A 21,579-nucleotide genomic window follows, 5' to 3' on the forward strand; every position below is an offset into this window, starting at 1 on the left:
AGGCCCAGGAGAGCAGGGCCTAGCGGAGATAGCTGTCCTAAACAGCTTTTGCCCGGCCTCACCAGGGTGGGAGCCTCTTGATGGCAGAGAAATAGTCATGGGCCCTTTCCCGATTGTCTAACTCAGTCTATATTGAGAGTCTAGAATTAATGGCTGAGTAAAAACTGTAACAGCTGGTAGAGTGACCAGGAGGGATTTAGATTTCATGCAGGCAGGAAAAGAAAGGCCAGCAGAAGGATGAAGAAGAGAGAGGGCTTTGGTAAACAGGCTTCTTTCTCTGCACCTGCTGTACCTCTGACAATCTCCAAGGTTAACTGCGACCCCCAGTGAGGATCCTGAGCCTACCTGTGCTCCCTTTGAGCTGGGATAAGGTGTTGCTTTAAGCTTCCACAGGTGCACCTGTGATCCATTCTGGAGGGAGCCATAGGTTTAGGGTCCCCCAAACGCTGATCCACTTATTTTGTGCTCTGCAACATCAGACACTTAATTGATTTCACAGGGACTGTCTGATTAATAACCCATCACGCTCCTGTCAGGTGAGGGGAAGTCAGAGCAGAAGGCTGATAGACGTTGACTGCAGCTCACGTCATCTCAAGCCTGATAGGGAAGCCTGGGGCCCATTTTGTGGTCATACTAAATTTGGAGAACAACCCTGCCCACCCTCAGGGATAGGGGCCACCGTGGTGGTCTCTAGACCAGCCCTCGTATGGTTCCCGGAATGGCACCCACAGTGCCTTCTGTCAGCACGGGTCAACCCCAGAGCGTTGCAGAGAATTGGGACGTACAGTTTTCCTTGTCATTCAGTGATTCAGTAACAGACATGCAGAAGACACAGCCAACTGTTATTAAGAAGCTCGAGGTCTCTTGAAGGAGACAGCCCCGTAAATGAATGAGGACAGGTACCATGACTGATGTTGTGACAGAGGGAGTCCTCTGAGCAGAGTGGAGGGCGCTCTGGAAACAGCAGTAGAGAGAGCCCTTACTGGGAACAGCCAGGTGCCATTCTAAGGTCTTGACACAGGTTAACTTTGGTCCTCACAGCTATTTCATAAGGTGGGTATTGGGGGTCCCCAAACCCACCAGGTTTGGTGATTTGCTAGTGGGACTCACAGGCCTCAACACATAGTTGAACATAGGTTTCGTACTCACGGCCCTGGTTTATCACAGTGAAAGGCTGCAAAGCAGGATCAGCAAAAGGAAAAGACGCCTGGGGTAGAGTCTGGGGCAAACCAGGCACAAGGTTCTGGGGTCCTCTCTCAGTGGAGTCACACAGGACGCACTTCATTCCCCCAGCAACAGGTTGTGACAATGTGTGAAATGTCGCCAGTCAGGGAGGCTCATTAAAGCCTCAATTCCAGAGTTTTTTACTGGGAACTGCTGATGTTGGCACCCTCTGCCTGGCAAGTACCTGGATTCCAGACTCCCCGAAGGAAAGCAGTTATTGATCATAATTGTTGAGGCACGCTGAGCCAGCCACTCTCGTTAGTTAATGGTGGCAACACTCCTGAAACCTGAGTTCCCAGATGCCAGCCCAGGGCCTCTGTTACAAGCAGGCCTTACAAAGGCTAGCAGTCAGGGCTGCTGTCTTCACTCTTCTGCACATATAGGTAGTCATATTCTCATCCCCATTTTAGAGACAAAGAATCTGAAGCACAGACAAGTTAAGTCACTTGCCTCAGGTCCCACAGCTAGTGAGCGGCAGGACCGTGGTCCGTCCCCAGGCTGGCTGGCTCCAGGGCCCACACACCTAACCACTACGCAGTGCTGTCTCTTGATTGTTCTAAGTAGCTTCTCCAGGCATCCATTAGCAGGAGTCTGCAGGGGAGAAAGGAATTCTTAGCTGAGAGATAGCTGGGCAAAAGCACAGAGGCAGGAGTGAGCTTGGCCTTTCGAAGAGACGGTAAGTAGTTTGAAGCGGGAGCACAGGGAGTCTCTTCAGGATGAGAGTAAATGGAGATCAGCAATGGAGGGTCTTGGGCTACACGAAAAGGGGGTTGTACTTTTCCCTGTGGACATGGAGGCTGTGGTGGTAGATGTGAGGGTGAATAGCTAGCAACATCTTTTAAATCAGAGGGTGGCCTTTTAGAAGGATGACCATGGCTTGGAAGACCAGGTACCTGTTTTTTTTTGTTTTTTTTTTTTTTTTCCATTCATTTGTTCACATGCCAGCCCCATCACTAACTCTGTGTGGTCTTGGCTGAATCACTAGGTCCCTGCACACCTTGAGGTCTCAGCTACAGAATATGGGGTGTGATCCCTGCCTGTCCTGCCCCAGTGGGTGGTTGTGAGAATCAGATGCAATTGTGGCTGTCCCAGGGCTTTGCGGGTGGAAACAGCCTAGGACAGTGGGCTCACTGTGAGAAGGTGAACTGTTGAACGGGGCAGTCCTGAGGACCTACTGGCCTCTGCAGCTTCCTGGCCACTTCCTTCCCAAAAGCCCTTTGTTCTGCCCTTGGGAGGTAAGCTCAGCCTGCCTCGAGTCGGACACGTGGGACTGGAGGCCTGGCCTGTAGGCAGCTCAGGGGCTAGTCCAAGGCCTCCCCACAGGCTTAGAGGGGACCCGTTTGTCACCTCTTTAAAAACAGAACACCCCTTAGCTAAAGGGTCCTCTCCAAGTGCTTAGGAACCTCCTTCCTGAGAGGCAGCTCTGGGCTGTGAGGTCAGAGAGATCTGATTTTAAATCCCATCTTCACCTTTTTGCTGTATGCTGGGCACCTAACCTTTTTCAGCCTTAGTTTCTGTATCTGTAAAATGAGGTAATAGCACGCACCAATGTGAGGGTCAGGTGAATCAGGTGCCCATACTTGACCTCTCAGCAGCAGTAAACAGGAGACCATGCAGAACTATGACCCAAGGTGGGCTCAGCAGCTTAGGGTCCCCATCAAGAGAGGCATTTGTTTCTCAGAAGAACTGGACACCTAGAGTCTTGGGGAGTGGGTGGATAGAAAATTTGGTGGGGTGTCCTTTAACTGGGAGTCAGGACAGCTGGGTTTTAGTTTCAGCTCTGTCACTGACTTGCTATGGGTATGGGAGCAGGGCACGTATCTCTCTGGGCCTCAGTTTCCTCATCAGTCAAATGACGCCAAATAATTTGACCCAGATCTAAGTTTTCAAATTTTAGAACAAGACTATTTAAAGGCAGTAGTAGCATTCTGAATAGCCAGAATTTCCTTCCCTTTTTTCTTTCTGTTTTTTGTTGTTGTTGTTGTTGTTGTTGTTGTTGTTGTGTTGTTGTTGTTGAAGGCAGTCTTGTTGGCCCAGGCTAGAGTACAATTCATGGCAGCCTCAACCTCCCTGGGCTCAGGTGATCCTCGCACCTCAGCCTTCCCAGTAGCTGTTACTACAGGCACATGCCACCATGCCCCACTAGTTTTTGCGTTTTTTTTCTAGAGAAGGGATTTTGCCACATGGCCCAGGCTGATCTCGAACTCCTGCGATCAAGCCATCCACTTGCCTCAGCCTGCCAGTGTGCCAGGATTACGAGTATGAGCCACTGCACTTGGCCAAGAGCCAGCATTTTCAGCAAATGCTCCTGTCTCCCCAAATTCCCGAGTGATCTAAATAATTAATGTGGACATTAGCATGAGTGTGGAAGCTCTTTCAGGAGTCCAGGGCACCCTCTTACTCTAGAAATCTTTACTCCATTGCATCCACTCTTCCCCTGTCCTAACAGATCTGTACTTTTAGAAGATAATTGTCCAGTCTCTTTCTTTTTAAAAGTAACTGCTTCTTTTTAAATTCTAAAAGTTCAAATAAGAATTGCTGTTTCTGCAGTCACTTGGAAATCCCTGCTGTTAACGTCCGATCTTTATCCTTTATGTCTTTTTTCTCTGGATGTATTTCTTTGTTTATTTCTGATGGTTTTAAGGTATAGATTTGACTGTATATCTGAAAACGGGGTCCCAGACTTCTGACTCAAGCCAGACTTCCAGGGAGCATGCCATGCAGCCAGTCTCAGGTCCCCAGCCGTGGGGGCGACAAGAGCTCTTCCTTGGGCCTGCTCATGCTGTAGAGAAAGTGGATAATTCCCTCCTGAAATGCAGGGATGGAGGAACTCATAAAACACTGTCTGCTGCTATCTTCAATTAAGCACTGACTGTGTGCCTGCTATATGCCAGGCATGCCTCCCTTTGTGTATCCCGAATTCAGCAGTATTCAGAACATATTTATTGAGTGCCTACTATCATATACCAGATATTCCTCTAGACTCTGGGCATATAGCAGTGAACAAGACAGATAAGACTTCTGCCTTGTGGAACTTAAAATGCATTAGGAAAAAGCACAATAATCAGATAAGCATATATATATATATATATATATATATATTAGATGTCTGTGTGTGTGTGTGTGTGTGTGTGTGTGTTGTAGTCCTGTGATGAAAAATCAGTACAAGGGGCCGGGGAGTGATTGGGAAGAGTGGACTGGGAGCTATTATAGTTAGGGTAAGAAGATAATTGTTGAGGAGTGGAGGAGGGAGGTTATATTCCATGAAGATTTGCGGGAGGGTTCTAATTCATAGAGATAGTTGAGGGAGGCGGCTGAAAGCCAAGGTTTCACTTGTTTAAGAAACAGCAAGGAGGCCAGTGTACCTGTAGCACAGAAAAGCAGGCTTGAGAAGTACTAGGGGCCAGTTCTTACAGGAGCCTGTGGGCCCTAGTAAGGACTCTGGTTTATTCTAAAAGGCTTAGGAAGCCATTGGAGGGTTGAGAGCAGAGAAGTGATATGATCCAAATTACACTCTAGGTTTTGTAAAATGAACACTTATCCCCTTCTGTGGATGCTTATAGAGATTGGGTTGCCTGCCCAGGGCCAGTGAGTGATGGTTGTGGGACGTGAACCTAGATCTGCCTGGCTTCAGGGCCTGTGTGCCCTCCCATGGGGCCACCAGGCCTCCCATCAGCAGGACTGTCTGTCTGGAGATGGAGATAGAGCCCCTCTGAGGGACTTCCACACCCCTGAAGCTCTTCCCAGGCACTGAGGGAGACCTTAAGGGCTTGCACACCAGCAGAACAGCCTGCCACCCAAGCTGCTGGCCCAGACAGTGCTTCACCCAAGCCCCCTCTTTGGGGGCCCACCCAAAGAGAAGGTCCCCACCACCGCTGCTGTACTCAGCACTCCACCTGCAAATAGCGTGGCTGTATGCTTTCACTGTCCCCAGGGATGTTCGCGGTAGGGGATTTCCAGACAGCACGTACAGCTCCTCCTCACTTTGGTCTTCGAGGCTGACCAGGGGCAGTAGCCACAAGCTATGCAGAGTGAGACACGGTGATAAAGTGGAGAGGGCCTGAGTTATGGGTCGGATAGCCTCAGGCTCCAGCTCAGCTCTCTACTTGTTCATGATGACCTTAGAAGTTGCTTCTCTAAGCTTTGTTTGCCAGTCTTAAAAATAGAGATGATAGTAGTGGCTTTATAGGGTTATCATGAGGAGTAAGACTTAAATTACCTAGTCGCAGAGCTTCTGGAATAATAAATAATCTGTGGTAGATAAAGGGTAGGTAGCAGCTATTATATTTAGCATTAGTACGCCTACAGTATTTGTGTAACTCTTTTTTTTTTTTTTTTTTTTTTTTGAGACGGAGTTTCGCTCCTTGTTACCCAGGCTGGAGTGCAATGGCGCAATCTCGGCTCACCGCAACCTCCGCCTCCTGGGTTCAGGCAATTCTCCTGCCTCAGCCTCCCGAGTAGCTGGGATTACAGGCACGCGCCACCATGCCCAGCTGATTTTTTGTATTTTTAGTAGAGACGGGGTTTCACCATGTTGACCGGGATGGTCTCGATCTCTTGACCTCGTGATCCACCCACCTCAGCCTCCCAAAGTGCTGGGATTACAGGCTTGAGCCACCGTGCCCAGCAACTCTTTTTTTTTTTTTTTTTTTTTTGAGATGGAGTTTCGCTCCTGTTACCCAGGCTGGAGTGCAATGGCGCGATCTCGGCTCACCGCAACCTCCGCCTCCTGGGTTCCGGCAATTCTCCTGCCTCAGCCTCCTGAGTAGCTGGGATTACAGGCATGCGCCACCATGCCCAGCTGATTTTTTGTATTTTTAGTAGAGACGGGGTTTCACCATGTTGACCAGGATGGTCTCGATCTCTTGACCTCGTGATCCACCCGCCTCAGCCTCCCAAAGTGCTGGGATTACAGGCTTGAGCCACCGCGCCCGGCCTGTGTAACTCTTAATACTTCTTCCACCATTGTCTCAGCTGATTCATGTAACAACCTTGTAGCTTAGTATTGTAATCCCTTTTTACATGAAGGAGGCAAGATAAAGGAAGGTGAAGGGTTATACCAAAAGTCACACAGCAAGAGAGTAGCATCAAAGGGTCTTGAATTTGGGAATACTGGCTCTAAGACCTGGTCAAAGACAGCAGGAAGTTCCTTGGTCCAAAGGTAGCTTTCTGAAGTTAGTCCCTTCTTGGGTGCGTGCAACAGGCTGAGGCTGCCACTGGATTGTTAGAAATGCTTCACCACAGAGTCTGACAGTGAGGTGACAGCAGTCCTGAAAAGATCAGGAGACAGGCTCCAGCCTACTCGAGTGTGAATTATACCACTCAGCAGACCTGGCTGAGACCGAAAAGGGCAAGTATGTCTGTCTTCATTCTGGGTTAGAAATAGGTAAAGTCACAAAATGCTGTGCTGCCCTCAGTGCACTTGGGGAACAAAGAGCATCCTCTTGTGTCCTCTGTGGAGCTCCATCCTTGCTAGGCAGTCATCACCCGGGTCCCTGCACAGCTAAAGGGCCATGATCCTCTGCTCAGCATCAATCTGGGGGAGAATTAGAGATTCTCAGACCCTACCCGACCTGCTGACTGGCTCTCTAGGCATGGGCCTCAGCAATGCTCAGCTCTCCAGAAAGTTGGAGAACCATGGCTTTAGAAGACAATGACCCAAAATGCTGACTTTCTTTTTCCTTTGGGCTAGCCAAATGAGTGTCTCTAGCCACTGTTTAAGTAGATGTAGGTGGTTTTAAGTAGAGAGGAAGCACAGGCTTTGGAACCTGCGCTCTAATTCCTGCTTTGAGCTTTGGTAGCTGGTGACCTTGGCAAGCCCCATTACCTCTCCACGTCTCAGTTTCCTCACCTGTAGAATGAGGATTGATTGCCTTCCTCACATAGCCGTTTTGAAGGTTTGAAAGGCTGGATGTAGCTTCCCTAGCTCAGTCCCAGACACATGTCAGTCCTCTCCAGTGAGAACTGTGATTTGATGCACACAACTGCCAGACTCTGGGTTTGTATAGACAACGTTCCTTCTGGATGCTCTGCGCCAGGTGGACCCCTTGCACATGTGGCTTGCACACTGACCCATTGCCTGGAAACCGTGTCCTGCTGGTCTCACGCACACAGCTGCACCAAACAGCCACTTCGTGTGTTTCTCTACTCCCCCCCGCCTTCATCGATGCATGACTCATTGCTTCATTCATGTCTCCATGTGCATAGAAACCTAGGCAAGCAGCCATTCCTAGGGACATTGCAGGACAACCTCATTGAGATGGACATTCTCGGCGCCTCCCGCCATGATGGGGCTTACGGTGACGGGTAGGTGACATCCCCATTCTCCTCTCTGCGTGTGCTCTCCTTGTGGCTCCTGCACTTGCATGCAGACCCTGAGACCTTTCCCTGGGATCTCCTGGGGGAGGTAATTCATGTGGCATGCTCATTCCCAAGTCCATGTTCAACTTGCAACAGTTTATCCTTGGAATAAACCCTATCCCCCAGCATATTAACAGCAGTCTTGTTAATATGCAGCACTTAGCATCTCATCGGCTGTCTTTGCCATCCCGAAAACCATCTCACATAGCATTTTTAATGCAGCACAGGCCCTGGATTGTGTGAACTCTGGCCCTGAGTATGTATTCTGTGGCCTGAGGCACCTCGTACCCCAACAGGGGTGGGTTTGCCGTAAGACTTCTGGGGGATGCAGTGCAATCAGCGCACCCCGTTTCCCAGGCTGTCTGCAAGTCTTCCCATGGCCATGGTTAAAGCCAGGCTGTGGAGGAGCTCCTGACACCTAGTTTGGCCACAACCATGTGCTTTGACCATACCCTGCTGCCCTCATGACTAGGCTGTAGGGTGCAGTTGCCTGTCTGTCCCCCCGCACAACTTTCACCTTGGGCTTAGGAGGCAGCAGTCTGGCTTCCGGGCAGAGTGCTTTGAAGGCATTTGCTGCCATTGGCTGTGTCACTGCCACTAGGGGACTCCTGGCCATGGCAGAACTTAGTGCGGTTTCTTGGCTTCAACACCAATAAAACCTCCTTTAAAAAGAAGGGTATTCCAATCCTCAGTTGAGATACACTGGCAGCAGAAGCACTGGAGGGAGAAGAACAATTTTCGGTCTCATTATCTCCAGGGGACAGAACAGGATTTTAGGTACTTTCCGAGTTACTGTAACAATTTTAGAGAACAGGAAGTTTATTCTCCAAGAAACAGCATCCCAGCCCCGTCCATCCCCAGGAAAAGGATCTCAGTGCCAGCCTTCTGTCGAGTTGGTAACACCTTCTGCCTTGCCTTGGGTGGGTCTTCCCATGGGTAGGGCTGTCCCATCCGTGTTCCATGGAAATGTGTCTCCGTGTGCCCTGTTTCGTGGTCCGGTCTGTGGCTCTCCTTGCTCCTGTCCTTTCCCAGGTCTCTGTGGTGACTCTCTCTATCCAGGCTCCTCTGCATGCTTCTACTGGCGCCTGTGGCCTCCACGTTTTTCTGGGTGCCCGGTCTGTGGGCAGCCCCTGACGCCTTCTTGCTCTCCATCCGCAGGCACTTCCTCTTCAAGCCTGGAGGCACCTCCCCGCTCTTCTGCACCACATCACCAGGGTACCCACTGACGTCCAGCACAGTGTACTCCCCTCCGCCCCGACCCCTGCCCCGCAGCACCTTCGCCCGGCCGGCCTTTAACCTCAAGAAGCCCTCCAAGTACTGTAACTGGAAGTGCGCAGCCCTGAGCGCCATCGTCATCTCAGCCACGCTGGTCATCCTGCTGGCATACTTTGTGGGTAAGCACCTCTTCACCCCAGCTTCCCTTGGCTCCCTTTTGGCCCAGAGGGCAGCAACCAAGACACATGTGGGCACTGAAGGCTCCTTACTAGCATGGCAGGCAAAGCACGCAGTGTGAGCCAAGCAGCCCTGGAGCTCTGGACAGTCCGCACCCACGACACTGCCAGGGTCAGCTCTTCAGGGCCCTTCGCTCCTTCCTCTCTGTCCCTCTGCACTTATACCAGAAGGAAGCTAGGCATCTGTCCTTTTGTGTGTCGGGTGCCTGGTATTAAGGCATAAGCACTCAGTAAGACTAACCTTTGAGATAGGGAATCTATGGCATGAGTGTCATGGATTGAGTCAGTACAACTAAATGACAAGTTGGAGAGGCTGAACAGTTAGCCTATCCCGTTGGGACCGCATGGCTGCAGTGAAAAGCAGGAAGGAGGTGGAACATCTTGGGGTTGGAGGCAAACAGGCAGAAAAGCATGTCTGAAGGCGGATGTCTGGCAAGGCAGTTGCAGGGTATTACGGGCTTCAAGGTCCAGAGTTAAACCATGGTCAAGAACCTGGAGAAATTCTGACAGAAGCAGAAGGTCCCAGCCAGCACAGAGAGCTGAGGACGCTGGCTGAATGAGCACAGGCATGGGGCAGTGCTCACCTGACCCTGGGTGTGAACACAGACGTAAGGAGCTCCTCCTGACCTCTGCCTTGCTGCAGCAGATGGCTCCCACCAGGCAGTCTTCTGATGCATTTCTAACACGGTCTGGCTTCCTACCTCTGACCCCTTGCTTTGGTCTTTTCCCAGGAAAGATGTTAATCCAAAGAGATGTGTGGGTGTTGTAGGGTCCGCTGTCTCTGTGTAAATCAGCCTCTGGGGATCGGCTTAAACTTTCAGGTCCTTTCCAACCTTCCAATTCTATAATTCAAAGGCTTAAGGTAGGTTGGGCCAGCTGAGAAGGCTTCGAACCCATGCTAAGGAATTCTAAGATAATTCTGCAAGCAAAGGGGACGTTTTCAGCACAAGCCCAGGAAATAGAAATAGAACTAATTGGCAGAGGCCAAAAAAGGACGGAATGCTGTCCACTGTGAAAAAGAACTTGGTAACAAGCAAAGGCATTGTGGCTGAACCGGGGCTGTCTTGAGAAGTAGTAAAAGCTGTCGCTAAGAATGATTAATACAACATGGGCCATCACGTGTTGGAGAGAGAGAGAAGGGGTTCAAGCATGGATGGGGGTTTGAGTGGCATCAGCTGTAAGGTCAATTCCAGTCAAGATTCTTGGATTTTGTAAAAGTAAGTAATCACGGGAGACTGAGGCAGGAGAATCCCTTGGACGTGGGAGGCAGAGGTTGCAGTGAGCCAAGATCATGCCACTGCACTCCAGCCTGGGTGACAGAGTGAGACTTTGTCTCAAAAAAAAAAAAAAAAAGTAATCAGGAAGGTGACAGTCCTGCAAACAGGGAGATCTCCTTCAATATCTCAAGCTATAATAAGCCTCCTCTGACATGTCCGGTCACTTTTGCCCTTGTGAGTATTGGCTTAGAGAATTTCATGGCTCCAGGGCCCGGGTGGCATGCATATGTCATCTCCTCTTCTGTCTGATTGTTTGGTTGCTGCTGCCGAGAATGCTGTGTTGAGAAAGATACTGGGGCTCTATTTAGGCTCAATGTAAGAGACTATCTGTGATTGATTAGTGATGTCTGTTAGGGTCACAGAAATGGAGATTATTGATAACATATCAAGTATTTGCCATCCCTGCTATGAGTCATGGTAGAAATGAAACAGCCGAACTGGGAGAGGTCAGGGCCTACCCAGGCTCTGTGAGGTGCACCATTGATATAGAGTGGGTTGCACGTAAGCGTTGTATGGTTCCAATACCATTACTTGGCATGAAGGTTTCTTCTGACACCACCAATACTATGTCACCGCTAACCACTGGCACAGCTTTTGCTTTTGACTAACGTTATTATTTTTCATAAGTGATTAGACTTCTGGACAGGCAGTCATAAGTCGTAATGCAAGTAGTTTGCTACATATAGACATCAATTTGTTTTGTGTTAAAGTCTTAAGGTTTATATCATGTAGCCGGATTCAGTGAGAAAGAGTAAATGTTTACCCGATTAATCAAATTCTCTCCTGTTTTCCATCTCATGGGCTTCTTTGTCTCCCAGTTAATAAGAATTCATGGTAAGTCTTCAGCTATCTAAAGATAGGGGCAACTGTGGGAAGTAGTGAGCTCCCTGTCAGAGGAAGGATACCGATAGAGCTCAGGGACCTCTTAGAATAAGATTCAAGCACTGCCTGAGGGTTTTTACTGGGTAACCTTTAATTTTTCTCCAACATTGACAGTCTTCAAATCTGGTTTTGTGAATTTTAGTTTTCATTCAGCAAATCATATGGAATGCCTGCTTTAAGCCAGTCTCTATGCTAAGTGCTAGGGTTAAAGATATGGTCTCTACCCTTGAGGTATTCATAACTTAAAAGAAGAGATAGCTATGTTAGCAGGCAAATCTGAAACAGTGATTGATTTACACAGAACTCAGGGGCAGTGGGAATACCCAACCCCAGCCACAAGGAGTAGGGAAGGCTTCCTGGGAAAGGTGATGTTTGAGCTGAATTTTAAAGTAGGTATCAGCCAGAAGTAGACATACAGAAAGGGTATTTCAAAGCAAGAGAATCTGCAAAAACTTGAAAGAGGATGATGTGGTGGCAAAGACATTTTCTCTGTTTGAAGCATTTGAGTAGTGTGGGGTGCACTGTTGGAGCTAATCCAGAAGTGTTTCATCAGATCGTGGAGATCAACTTGGACGACAAGTTGAGGACCTCATTGAGTGGGCAAGGGGGAGCCACTGAGCAGTTTTAAGCAGTGGTAGGACACAGGTTTTTATTTGAGAGAGGCAAGGGTAGAGGAAGGAGAGAGTAGAAGTATACCTGTTGGAAACTATTGCATTCAGGAAAAGCTGATGGCTTTAACTCCAACACTGACAATGTACGTGGAGAGGAGGAGGTGGATCGATTTTCAAGAATTTGTGTCTCAAGCCAGAGACGATCAGTTCACTGATAGTGTGTCCTTGCCAAGAATAACACAGATATTTCTACGCGGATAATATTCTATCTGTGTGGAGATACTGGGACTGGATGCTAGGGCTCCTGTGCAAGGATCAAGCCAGAGAGGCCAAGCCTGGGTCATTCCCTTTGTTTCCTGGAGAGCCAGCAAGGTGTTGGGGAAGAGGTTAGACCCCACATGACAGCCCAGGATTCCAGGCCCTGCTCTATCACACAGCAGCTGCTCACCCTTGGGAAAGTCATTTCTATTTCTGAGTTCTGATTTGCTCATCTAAAAAATAGGCACAAGCCATACCTCAGAAGGAAGCTTATGAGCTTGGTGTACACTAACCCAGGTGAACACATTGCAGATATGCGAACCATCCCAACCTTGCTTCACAAGCTAGGGGGTAGGGTAGCTGCCTTATTGCTTGGCCTCCGCCAGCTGCCAAAGACCAGGCATGAGCATCTTGTTGCTTGGCCATAATTACAGGCTGTGATGACTAACTTGTAAGGAACCATCAATTATTAAAAATCAAATTAATTGTCACCCGAGCACAAATATCCCTAACAAAGACTCCTTTCCAGCAGACCAACCGATCTAATCAACAGGCAAAAGCACAGATATTTAATTAGATTTTTGATGAAAAATCATGTTTAATTTCAAGTATAATCAATTATTAATTACTGTAATGAGTGAGTCTGACTGGGTTTACTAATTAACTCATTTAAAAATTATGAATAACCTTTTCATTTGTAATTATTTTGTACATCCTATCAGGTTCCAGATAAGAATTGTATCACCTCACCAGCAGAGTGGAAGGCAGGTACAGAGGGTGGAAAATAGTTTTTCTTTTGCTATTATCTACCTAGGGCTGTCATATTTAGTTGGTAATCCTGACAGATTCATTTAATGTTCAGTTTGTTTGTCGGTTGGTTTGTTTGGAGATGGGGGTCTTACTCTGTCACCCAAGCTGGAGTGCTCTGGCACAGTCATAGCTCGCTGCAGCCTTGAACTCCTGGGCTCAAGTGATCCTTCCACCTCAGCCTCCCGAGCAGCCAGGACTAGAGTTGTGCACCACTGCACCTGGCTAATTTTTAATTTGCGTGTGTGTGTGTAGAGCTGGGTTCTAATATGTTGCCCAAGCTGTCTTAGACTCCTAGCCTCAAATGGTCTTCCTGCCTCAGCCTTCTCACAGGCTGGGATTGCAGGCGTGAGTCACCATGCCCAGCTGTTGTTCCATTTCTTAGTGGGAAAGTATCTTGAGAAAGTTCTGCTACCAGTGACCTTTCAATTACAGATACATTTACAGGTATTTTCATGAGTAAATAGAGGCATTGGAGTTAGCATGTACCACCCACAGAGACTGCAGAGGCTGGAGCCTTGCCCATGGGCCATCTCCTCCTCTCTTGGGAGTGCTGCTTGGCTGCTGTGGCCTGAGCTGGGAATCCAGGGAGGACCCTCACACAACTGTGGAGTCTCTTCAGAGAGAAAATGTGTATTTTTGTCTCCAAAGGCACCAGTTCAGTAAGACAGGCACTGAGGATGAGTTTACGGTGCTTTATTCGCCAATTCTTCCTCATACGGTTTTCAGGTCCTTGTTAGTCTCCATTTGAATACCCCGGGCTGTGTCTTTTCTGGAGAAATGTGTTGGCAGAACACAATGGGGGCTGTTGTGCAGGTTACATGAGATGATGTGGAAAGGGGCAACGCTAGTTTTAGATCAAACCCTGAAGCTTGTACTGCCAGTTGTTAAAATAAACAATTAAATGCTTTATTTTATAGCATTTAATTGTTTTTGAAACCTGTTTACCATAGAAGTGTGGTATAGAGTAGTAAAAATCACACTGGCCGCTGTTTATCATTCATAAGGAGCAGTTAGCTTTGATTGTATGCTGTCCACGTGCCTCTTCCTGTTCTGAGCATGTTGCTGTGTTTCTTCGCTGAAATCTCCTAACAATCATGAGTCATTATTCGCAATTGACAGATGAAGACGCTGAGCCCCCGTGAGCTTAAGTACCTTGCCCACTGTTGCATGGTCGATGTTAGGGCTATGATCCACCCAACCGCAGGCACTCAAGCTCTTGAGCTGATGCTTTTGAATTTTTTTTCTCCTTTGAGCTCACACTTTTAACCTGTATGCTATAATTTTCCCATCTTAGTATTTGGCTTTTGGGATTTTTTGCTATGTGCCTAGCCCTGGGCCAGGTCCGTTATGTGTATCACTTTCCTGGACCCTCACAGTTCTGTGGGATGGGTATTATTTTCGGTATTTTCTAGACAAGGAAACTAAAGCTCAGAGAAGTTTGCGACTTGCCTGGGTCACACAGCCAGTATATGACATAGCTGGGATGCAACGAAGACTTGGGACTTCAAAGACCATGCTTTCAGCCAGCTAGGCTGTATAGGCCCTGGGCTATCTACAGACAATGTAGATTCAAAAGATCTCACGTCAGACCCTGGCTGTGTCACTTGCTGACTGTGTAAATTTGGGCAGTTTGCTTAACCTCTCTGAACCTTGGTTTTTACTTTTCTTATGGTTCCTATAATGCAAGTGGCTGGAATGGTTGGCCCATTTTACAGGCGCAGGAACCCAGAGCAGCATCGTGGTTGAGGGTATAGGTTCCGAAATTAGGCTGCCCGCTTTCAAATTTCAGCATTTCTACTTCCAAGCTTTGTGATATTTGTCAAGTTTATACAACCTCTCTCTGCCTCAGTTGCCCTCGCTATAAAATGAGGATGATAATAGTGGTTACTTCACAGGGTTGGGGTGAAATTTCTGTAAGATAATTTACATGAAGTACCTACCTCACAACCTGGCACAGAGCACTCAATAAAAGTTACTACGATTGTTAAAAGTATTATTAGAATTATTAGCGTCATATGTAAAAGAGTGTTATTTACTCCTGAGTGAGAACGTGGACCTGGCTTGTCTCACTGCAGTACCAACAGGCTTCCCACCCTGTGGTAGTCACAAGGGCAGCTGACAGATCAACCGGTGGATCTGTCAGAAAACATTTGCAGGGTTGTCTGGCTGTTTCAGCAGTGCAGCCGCAAGAAGCGTCATCACCTGCAAAGCAGTTCACGTCATTTATCTAACTAGGAGAAAACTTGATTTGTGCCTTACTAACTGTTGCCTCTGTCCAGATAAAACTGACAGCTTCCCTTGTATTCCAAATCTCTATGTAAGACACAGACACCGCGTGCTGCCGAAGAGCCTCAGATTAGTATCCTGAGGGTTCTTCAAGCACCTGTCTTGCCAGGTAGGCCTTTGCAATAGGAGATGAAAAAGGCTTGTTAATAAATCCAAAACAAGGAGCAGTTTTACATTTAAATGAAGACCTGAGAGGACACTGGCTGCTGATTGCTGTATCATCAGGTCTAGGTCTGCCCAGCAGGGCAGTGGCACCATTCACTGTGATTTCTCTAAGGCAGCATGGGGTTCTCGTCAGGAAAGAAGATGGGATTTGGAGCCTCACCAACTCTGCAAAAATCTCGGCACTGCCCCTTTCCAGCTATATAGCCTTTTGATCCTTGGTTTCCTCACCTGTAAAGTGGGAGCACTACTTTCATGAGGCTGTTGTGCCGGTTAAATGAGATGATGTTGAAAAACACAGAGCATGCGATAAAGGAGATGTCCCTTGCTGGTCACCTTGGGAGATGGTTGTTATCCCACCTTGGATCTCACCCACAGTGTGGCTGGAGTAGATTGTTCTAGAAGGTCATTCCTAGTCTTTATTTCTGTATTTCTAGGAAAGTGCACCAGGGCATAAAGGGTGGAGTCCCAGATGTGGGCTGCTGCGTCTTCTGGGTAACTACAGTGGAACAGTCCAATTTGTATAATAAAAATGAGGGATCCCTTCTAAAATTAGGTTGCATTTTTCACCTCCACAAGAACGACTGATTGTGGAGTACAAAAAAAAAAAAATTGGAACCCTTGCTTGAAGTGGTGATAGTTTAATTTATAAGTGAGAATGTTGCTAAGCTTGATGCTTAATTGCTACTCTTCAAAAGGCAGCTATTAGAGAGCTTCGCTTGTTGGAATACTGTTGCAGTTCTTGGTCTGGAAGACCCTGGGTCATACAGTTCTTGCGGCAATCTAGGAAATGGTGATCTAGGTAAACTTGAGCATTAAGTGCAATTTGCAAGGAGGGAATGGTACAGACTCTCAATATCTCTGACATCTCACCATGCAAACTGGACTTCAGTATGGCAGCAATTCAGTTAGAAGAGATATTAGACTTCCCTTCTTTTTAGAGGGGTTCACTCCCCCATCTCCTGATGTCTTACTCTTTGCTTCTGCATACTCAACACCTAGCACAAAGCCTGGCACAAGATAGCTGTGCTCAATTAAGACTTGGTTGAGTAAGAGGTCTTGCGAGATGGTTAAGTCTGCAAGGGTATTCTAGACAGAAGAGCAGTATGGGCAAAAGCATGGTGCAGAACTGTGTCTATTATGTTCTGGGGCTCAGATACAGGTGAAATGGACATGAGATGTGTAGAGAAAGGATTACAGATAGAGGCCCGGGTGAATGTATCCCCACCCCCGATTTCCCAGTTATTTCCATCTGGTTCAGCTCATACAATATCAGGATCTCAGATGCTATTGCCTCATAAGCATGAGCCTATTACACTTTGGGCCTGGGTGTTATTTGTGTACAATAAGGCTCATTTTCTTTCCTTTCTCTTTGATTTTACATCAGGCCTTTTGGACAGGGGCCATAGATTTAGCTTTATAGCCCAAAGAATGGGAAATGGAGATGATTGAACTTGGTCTTTTAGAAGGAGGAAAAAGTGATAAAGATACAGGATCCTGCATTAACGCCTTCTCTCTCCAAGATTGATTCCTTCATGCTGGCCTGTGGGAATTGCTAATAGCAAGACATATAGAGATTGTTCTCTTTATAACAGGCCCCAGACAAATATCTTCCAGATCCCCAAAAGGAAGACTTAGGAGACCAGCATGGCTCTCTGCAATTGTCTGAAATGCTGACAAAGGGAGAGGGGATCAACTCACTCTGCAGGGCTGCCGAGAGCAGAAAATGAACATTTTTCAGTCTGCAGGACTTCCCTGTGATAGAAGAGTCTGACATTGCCCCTCCTGGCAGTGGAAGGATTCGGGCAGTGGGTTATGGGGTTTGTCATTTGATCATTTATTTGTTTTCAATTTGAGGAGAGCTTCAGAAGCTAAATACAAAACCGAGGGCAGTGTGTCAGGAATGGTGCTACCCCTGGCTAATGGTTCCAGTATACCATGAAGGGGCAAGGAAGAAGAGCGGTTACTAGAAGCTGCAGAAGGTAGCCAGCTGAGAGTGCTGCTTGACACGGATGTGTGGTCTTTAGCAGGGGCCTGGCGGTGAGGGAGCCAGAGGACAGGTATCTCCACCTCACTCTCCCCATGCGATAACCTCCTGGTGGTGGAACCCAACCAGAAGCCTGAGCCCAAGGGAACCACTGATCCAGGCCATGTGGACCAGCCTCCCCGGGCACAGAGTATGCTGGGAAAGGATAGAAAGTGAATGTGGAGGGCAGCAGGTTGACACTGGTCTTCCCGTGTGTCGTAATTCCTTTCCTTAGCCATGTGCAGGGCTCTGAGTTTGCTCCTAGGGACTTAACTCTAGGATTGAAACTCCAACCACTGTTCAGGCATTCTCCCTTACCTTCACACCCACTCGGCCACCAGGCCCCGGCCACTTCCTTGGAATCAGATTTATTGAGATATAATGTACATACAGAAAATTAACACATTTTAAGTGTACCACTCTATGAATTTTGACAAATTGGTAGAGTTGTGTTACCGCCACCACAGTCAAAACACATAACCATTCCATCACCCCCAGAAGTTCCCTCGGGCTCCTTTGAAGTCAGTCCCCCTCTCATTCTAAGGCCCTGGCAATCACTCATCTATCTGTTCTCTGTCTCCGTCGTCTCAGGCACTGCTTTTACGAAGCATAATAAAGAAATGATTTATTGACTGGCTTTAAAATCAGGTATTACCTAAAATAATCTCCAAATTCTCATGTAGTTCAGTGTTGTTGAGAATTTTTTTTAGATATCTTAAACAACGGCAGCTATAGCCTCAGCAGAGTCCGTGTGGATACCCAGCTTCGTGTCCTTCTGTGTTTTTCACAGGCCATTTTTTCATGCAAACTTTTTTTCAGGTACTGATGCAGTTCTCCCTCTCACCAAGAGTAATAGCTATTCTGTCTGTGCCATTACTATATTATTGTATTCCAGCTGTTTCCAGTTCTTTTGTATTGTAAGTAACACTTCTGTGAACATCTTTGTGGCTCTGCTCTATTTTCGTATTTCTTATTTCTTATTTGGATTATTTGGGGAAGGATGTATTCCCCAGAGCAGGATTCCTGGGTCGTAAGGCATGAACTGTTTAAAGCTCTGTTACTCACTGCTAGATCCTTTTCAGAAGGAAAGGACTGAACTTCAGGGCTGGCGGCCCGGTATCCAATATCCGCACAGTCCTGCCGGCAGAAGACTTTGTCTGATCTTGGGTCTGCCAGTTTAATTGGAATTGGTGGGAGGTGGGAGTGGGGTCATCCATGGCTCTGAGACCCCAAAGAGGCTGAAGGATTCCTGGAAGGAGTTGCCCACCACCTCCTACCCCACTTTACCAATCATTTCTTTTTCAAGAGCTTAGCTCAAGTGTCGCCGACTCAAGGAAGCATGTGTGAGCCCCTCACACTGAGCCGGGAACCCAGTTCTCTGCCTTTGTGATGCGCCTCACAACCGCTTCTGAATGACTGTGAGATGGATCGTTTAATATCTGTCCCCACCATTAGATTTCGAACTCCACGAGGACTGAAAAGATTTCCATCATGCTTAGTGTCATAGCCACAGCTTCTCGTGCTGGAGTCTGGCGTGATGTGGCAGGTATCCAGCAAATGCTGGTCCAAGGAGAGAAAGGAGGGGAGGATGTCAGTTCAGAACCCAACAAAGCGTAGAGTGGGGGGAAAGGAAAAAGAAAGAGTAGAGGTTCCGAGTTCTCACCGAGATCCAAGGCGGAAAGTATGTATCACGTGAGTGAAAAATGGCTCCTGGAAACTCCGGGGAGGGAAAACCAGAGGAAACAACACCAGAGGTGTCTGCTAAAATGTGGCCGGGACAGGGCACAGGCTGGCTTTGCACCCTCATCTGCTCCTAACTACTTATGACTCCAAGCCAGAACCGTACTCTCCCCAGACCTGAGTTTCCTGGGCCACAAATGTAGGTAAGAGGCTGCTGTGGAGATGAAATGATGCTCAGGCACCTAGTTCTTAATAGTAAGAATAGATGAAATCTTTCCGTCCCTTCCCCCTGGCAAACAAGATGTGTTGAGTTTGAGGGCCAAGCAGTTTCTGAGTCTGGGAATGTGTCAAAAATAAGGGGCCCGCATTTACTCATATGTTTATTCTTAATAACCCCAGCAGCGGCTGCAGAAACAACACAGTCTCACAGGGCTTGGAGGCCCTGGGGGCAGTTTAAAGCCCCTGAGGAGGCAGCACAGCCATGGTTGGTCAGGAAGGAGCCCCAAATGCATCTCTGGGTGCTCCTTCTGTGACATTACCCCGGGAGTATGGAAAAGGAATTGATTTTATAGATTTTTAGCATTCTTGGAAAGGAGTTTTCCCTAAGTCTCATTTGTATTCCAGACTAATTACTTTGAAATAGCATAATTTAATTGCACTTAAGTGCAGAGAGAGAGAACAGCCCCCCTGATGGCTATTCTTTCACTGAGTAAATACTTAGCACTCGTGGGCAAGTCAGGAAGGGGCGACACTTAGGTCTGCTAGGCCTCGGGGGCAAGGCGGGAGCAGAGCTCAGACTTTTTGTGGCAGGGAGGAAGAGTAGGGTGGAAGGAAGGGGGGCAGTGAGAGGAAAAGAGAGGGCTGAAAAAACCACAATATTCTCCTTCCGCTCAGTGCTTCTTCCTATCAGTAAAACAACAAACCCAGAGCGCGACAACTTCATCCTTCTAAAGGCAGCAATACAGTCTCAGAGCCAAAGCAGAGACTGGGCCAAGTGAGACCTTCATTCCATTCCTGGCTCAGACTCGTTTCTAAACCTCTCTGTACCTTCGTTTCCTCATTGGTAAAATGACATTTAGTATCTAAGTAGTGTTTTCAGCATTAAGCAAGAGAACATCTGCAAAGGGCCCAGTCTATGGTGGGTATGGAATAAATGCAGTTCTCACCCTTCCCAGCCGCCGAATCACCTGGAGATTTTAAAGCCTCTCTGATTTAGCAGCCAAGAGCCATCCCTGGATGCAGGGATTTCAGGTAATCTGAGATTAAGCAGAAGGAGCTTCCTCAAATTCAGGTTTAAACTGGTGGGGAGCATTCACTGAGCCTGTCTTTTGGACTGGGTCCCGGGCTGTGAGGAGCAGGCAAAGCCAGATAAACTACTGTCCCCACCTCGGAGCCATTCTTACTTTTGTGGACAGCCAGGTGTGTAAGCAGCTGATGGCAATTCTAGGCGGATGATAAGGGTATGTCACTGGTGTTTGAACCTATCCCTGTGGGATTCCAAAGGAGACAGCAATTCATTCTAACTGGAGAATCAGGAAAAATTGCAATAAGGCGTTGAGCTTGTAAATCAAGTAAGATATTGAAAGAGAAGATCAGAATGACTTTCTATGAGGCCTTTCAAACCCATTCTTCTCTCCAGCATTTGATGCCCTCTGAATAATTATTAACTGCATTTCCTTGTCCTGCAAGCCCCAAATGTGGAGGCTGAGGCCCTTGGCAGTTAAATAACTTGTTCGGCTAGAAGGGCCAGTAAGTAGTAGAGCTGGACCTAGAAATCCATTTTTCCGGCTATAAATCCTATGCAGACCGTGCTGCCTCTGAAAGCTCCCCTCTCATGTCACTGTGCCCCCATATCTGAGTCTCAGCAAACAAGGGTCATGTTGCTCTTCTGTCTGCGGTGTGCCTTTTCCTCTGCTCCCAGCCACTCCCACCAAAGCCTAAGCTGCACACCCAAATATGGCAGCGCACACAAATTGAGTCTGCCTTGTGCCAGGCAGGCACTGTTCTGAGGTTTACACGTATTTTCTCATTTAATCTTCTCAACAGTCTTACTTATCCAGTAAGTATTTTGTTAAGTGCAAATGGAGGCACCATGCTGTTTCTATTTCCATGTCTATAGATGAGAAACTGAAGCCAAGAAGGTTAAATCATTTGTCTAAAGCCAGATCCCTAGTGAGAGAGAGAGAGAGGGGACCCAGAGCCCATTCTCTCCTTGCGCTCCCGACCCTTCCTGTAGCTGGGGGGCATTTAGGGGAGGCATTCGCCCTTCTGAACTACCGAAAGGATACAAGATCCTTGCTAAAGAAGGAAACTAGGCTGAGCACAGGGGCTCACGCTTGTAATCCTAGCACTTTAGGAGGCCAAGGCAGGCAGATTGAGGCCAAGGCAGGCAATGCCAGGAGCTTGAGAATAGCCTGGCCAACATGGTGAAACCCCATCTCTACTAAAAATACAAAAATTATCTGGGCATGGTGGCACATGCCTGTAATCCCAGCTACTCAAGAGACTGGGGCAAGAGAATCACTAGAGCCTGAGAGGCAGAGGCTGCAGTG

The 21,579-nt window shown here is 47.8% G+C and overlaps 1 protein-coding gene across 5 annotated transcripts in view; it reads left to right on the top strand.

Moving 5' to 3' along the window:
• Positions 1-21,579, top strand: part of TENM4 (teneurin transmembrane protein 4) — a 3,045,593-nt gene that overhangs the window by 2,802,633 nt on the left and 221,381 nt on the right. For 4 of the 5 annotated variants that reach the window (XM_074400388.1, XM_074400391.1, XM_074400389.1 and 1 more), the window contains 2 exons: positions 7,432-7,530; positions 8,743-8,978. In XM_074400388.1, the coding sequence (XP_074256489.1) occupies positions 7,432-7,530; positions 8,743-8,978 (335 nt within the window). The remainder of the gene's footprint in view (positions 1-7,431; positions 7,531-8,742; positions 8,979-21,579) is intronic. The other variant, XM_074400392.1, reaches the window with a different exon arrangement.

This window comes from Saimiri boliviensis, chromosome 6 (genome assembly GCF_048565385.1).
Source record: "Saimiri boliviensis isolate mSaiBol1 chromosome 6, mSaiBol1.pri, whole genome shotgun sequence".
In the NCBI taxonomy this organism is placed as follows: Eukaryota; Metazoa; Chordata; class Mammalia; order Primates; family Cebidae; genus Saimiri; species Saimiri boliviensis.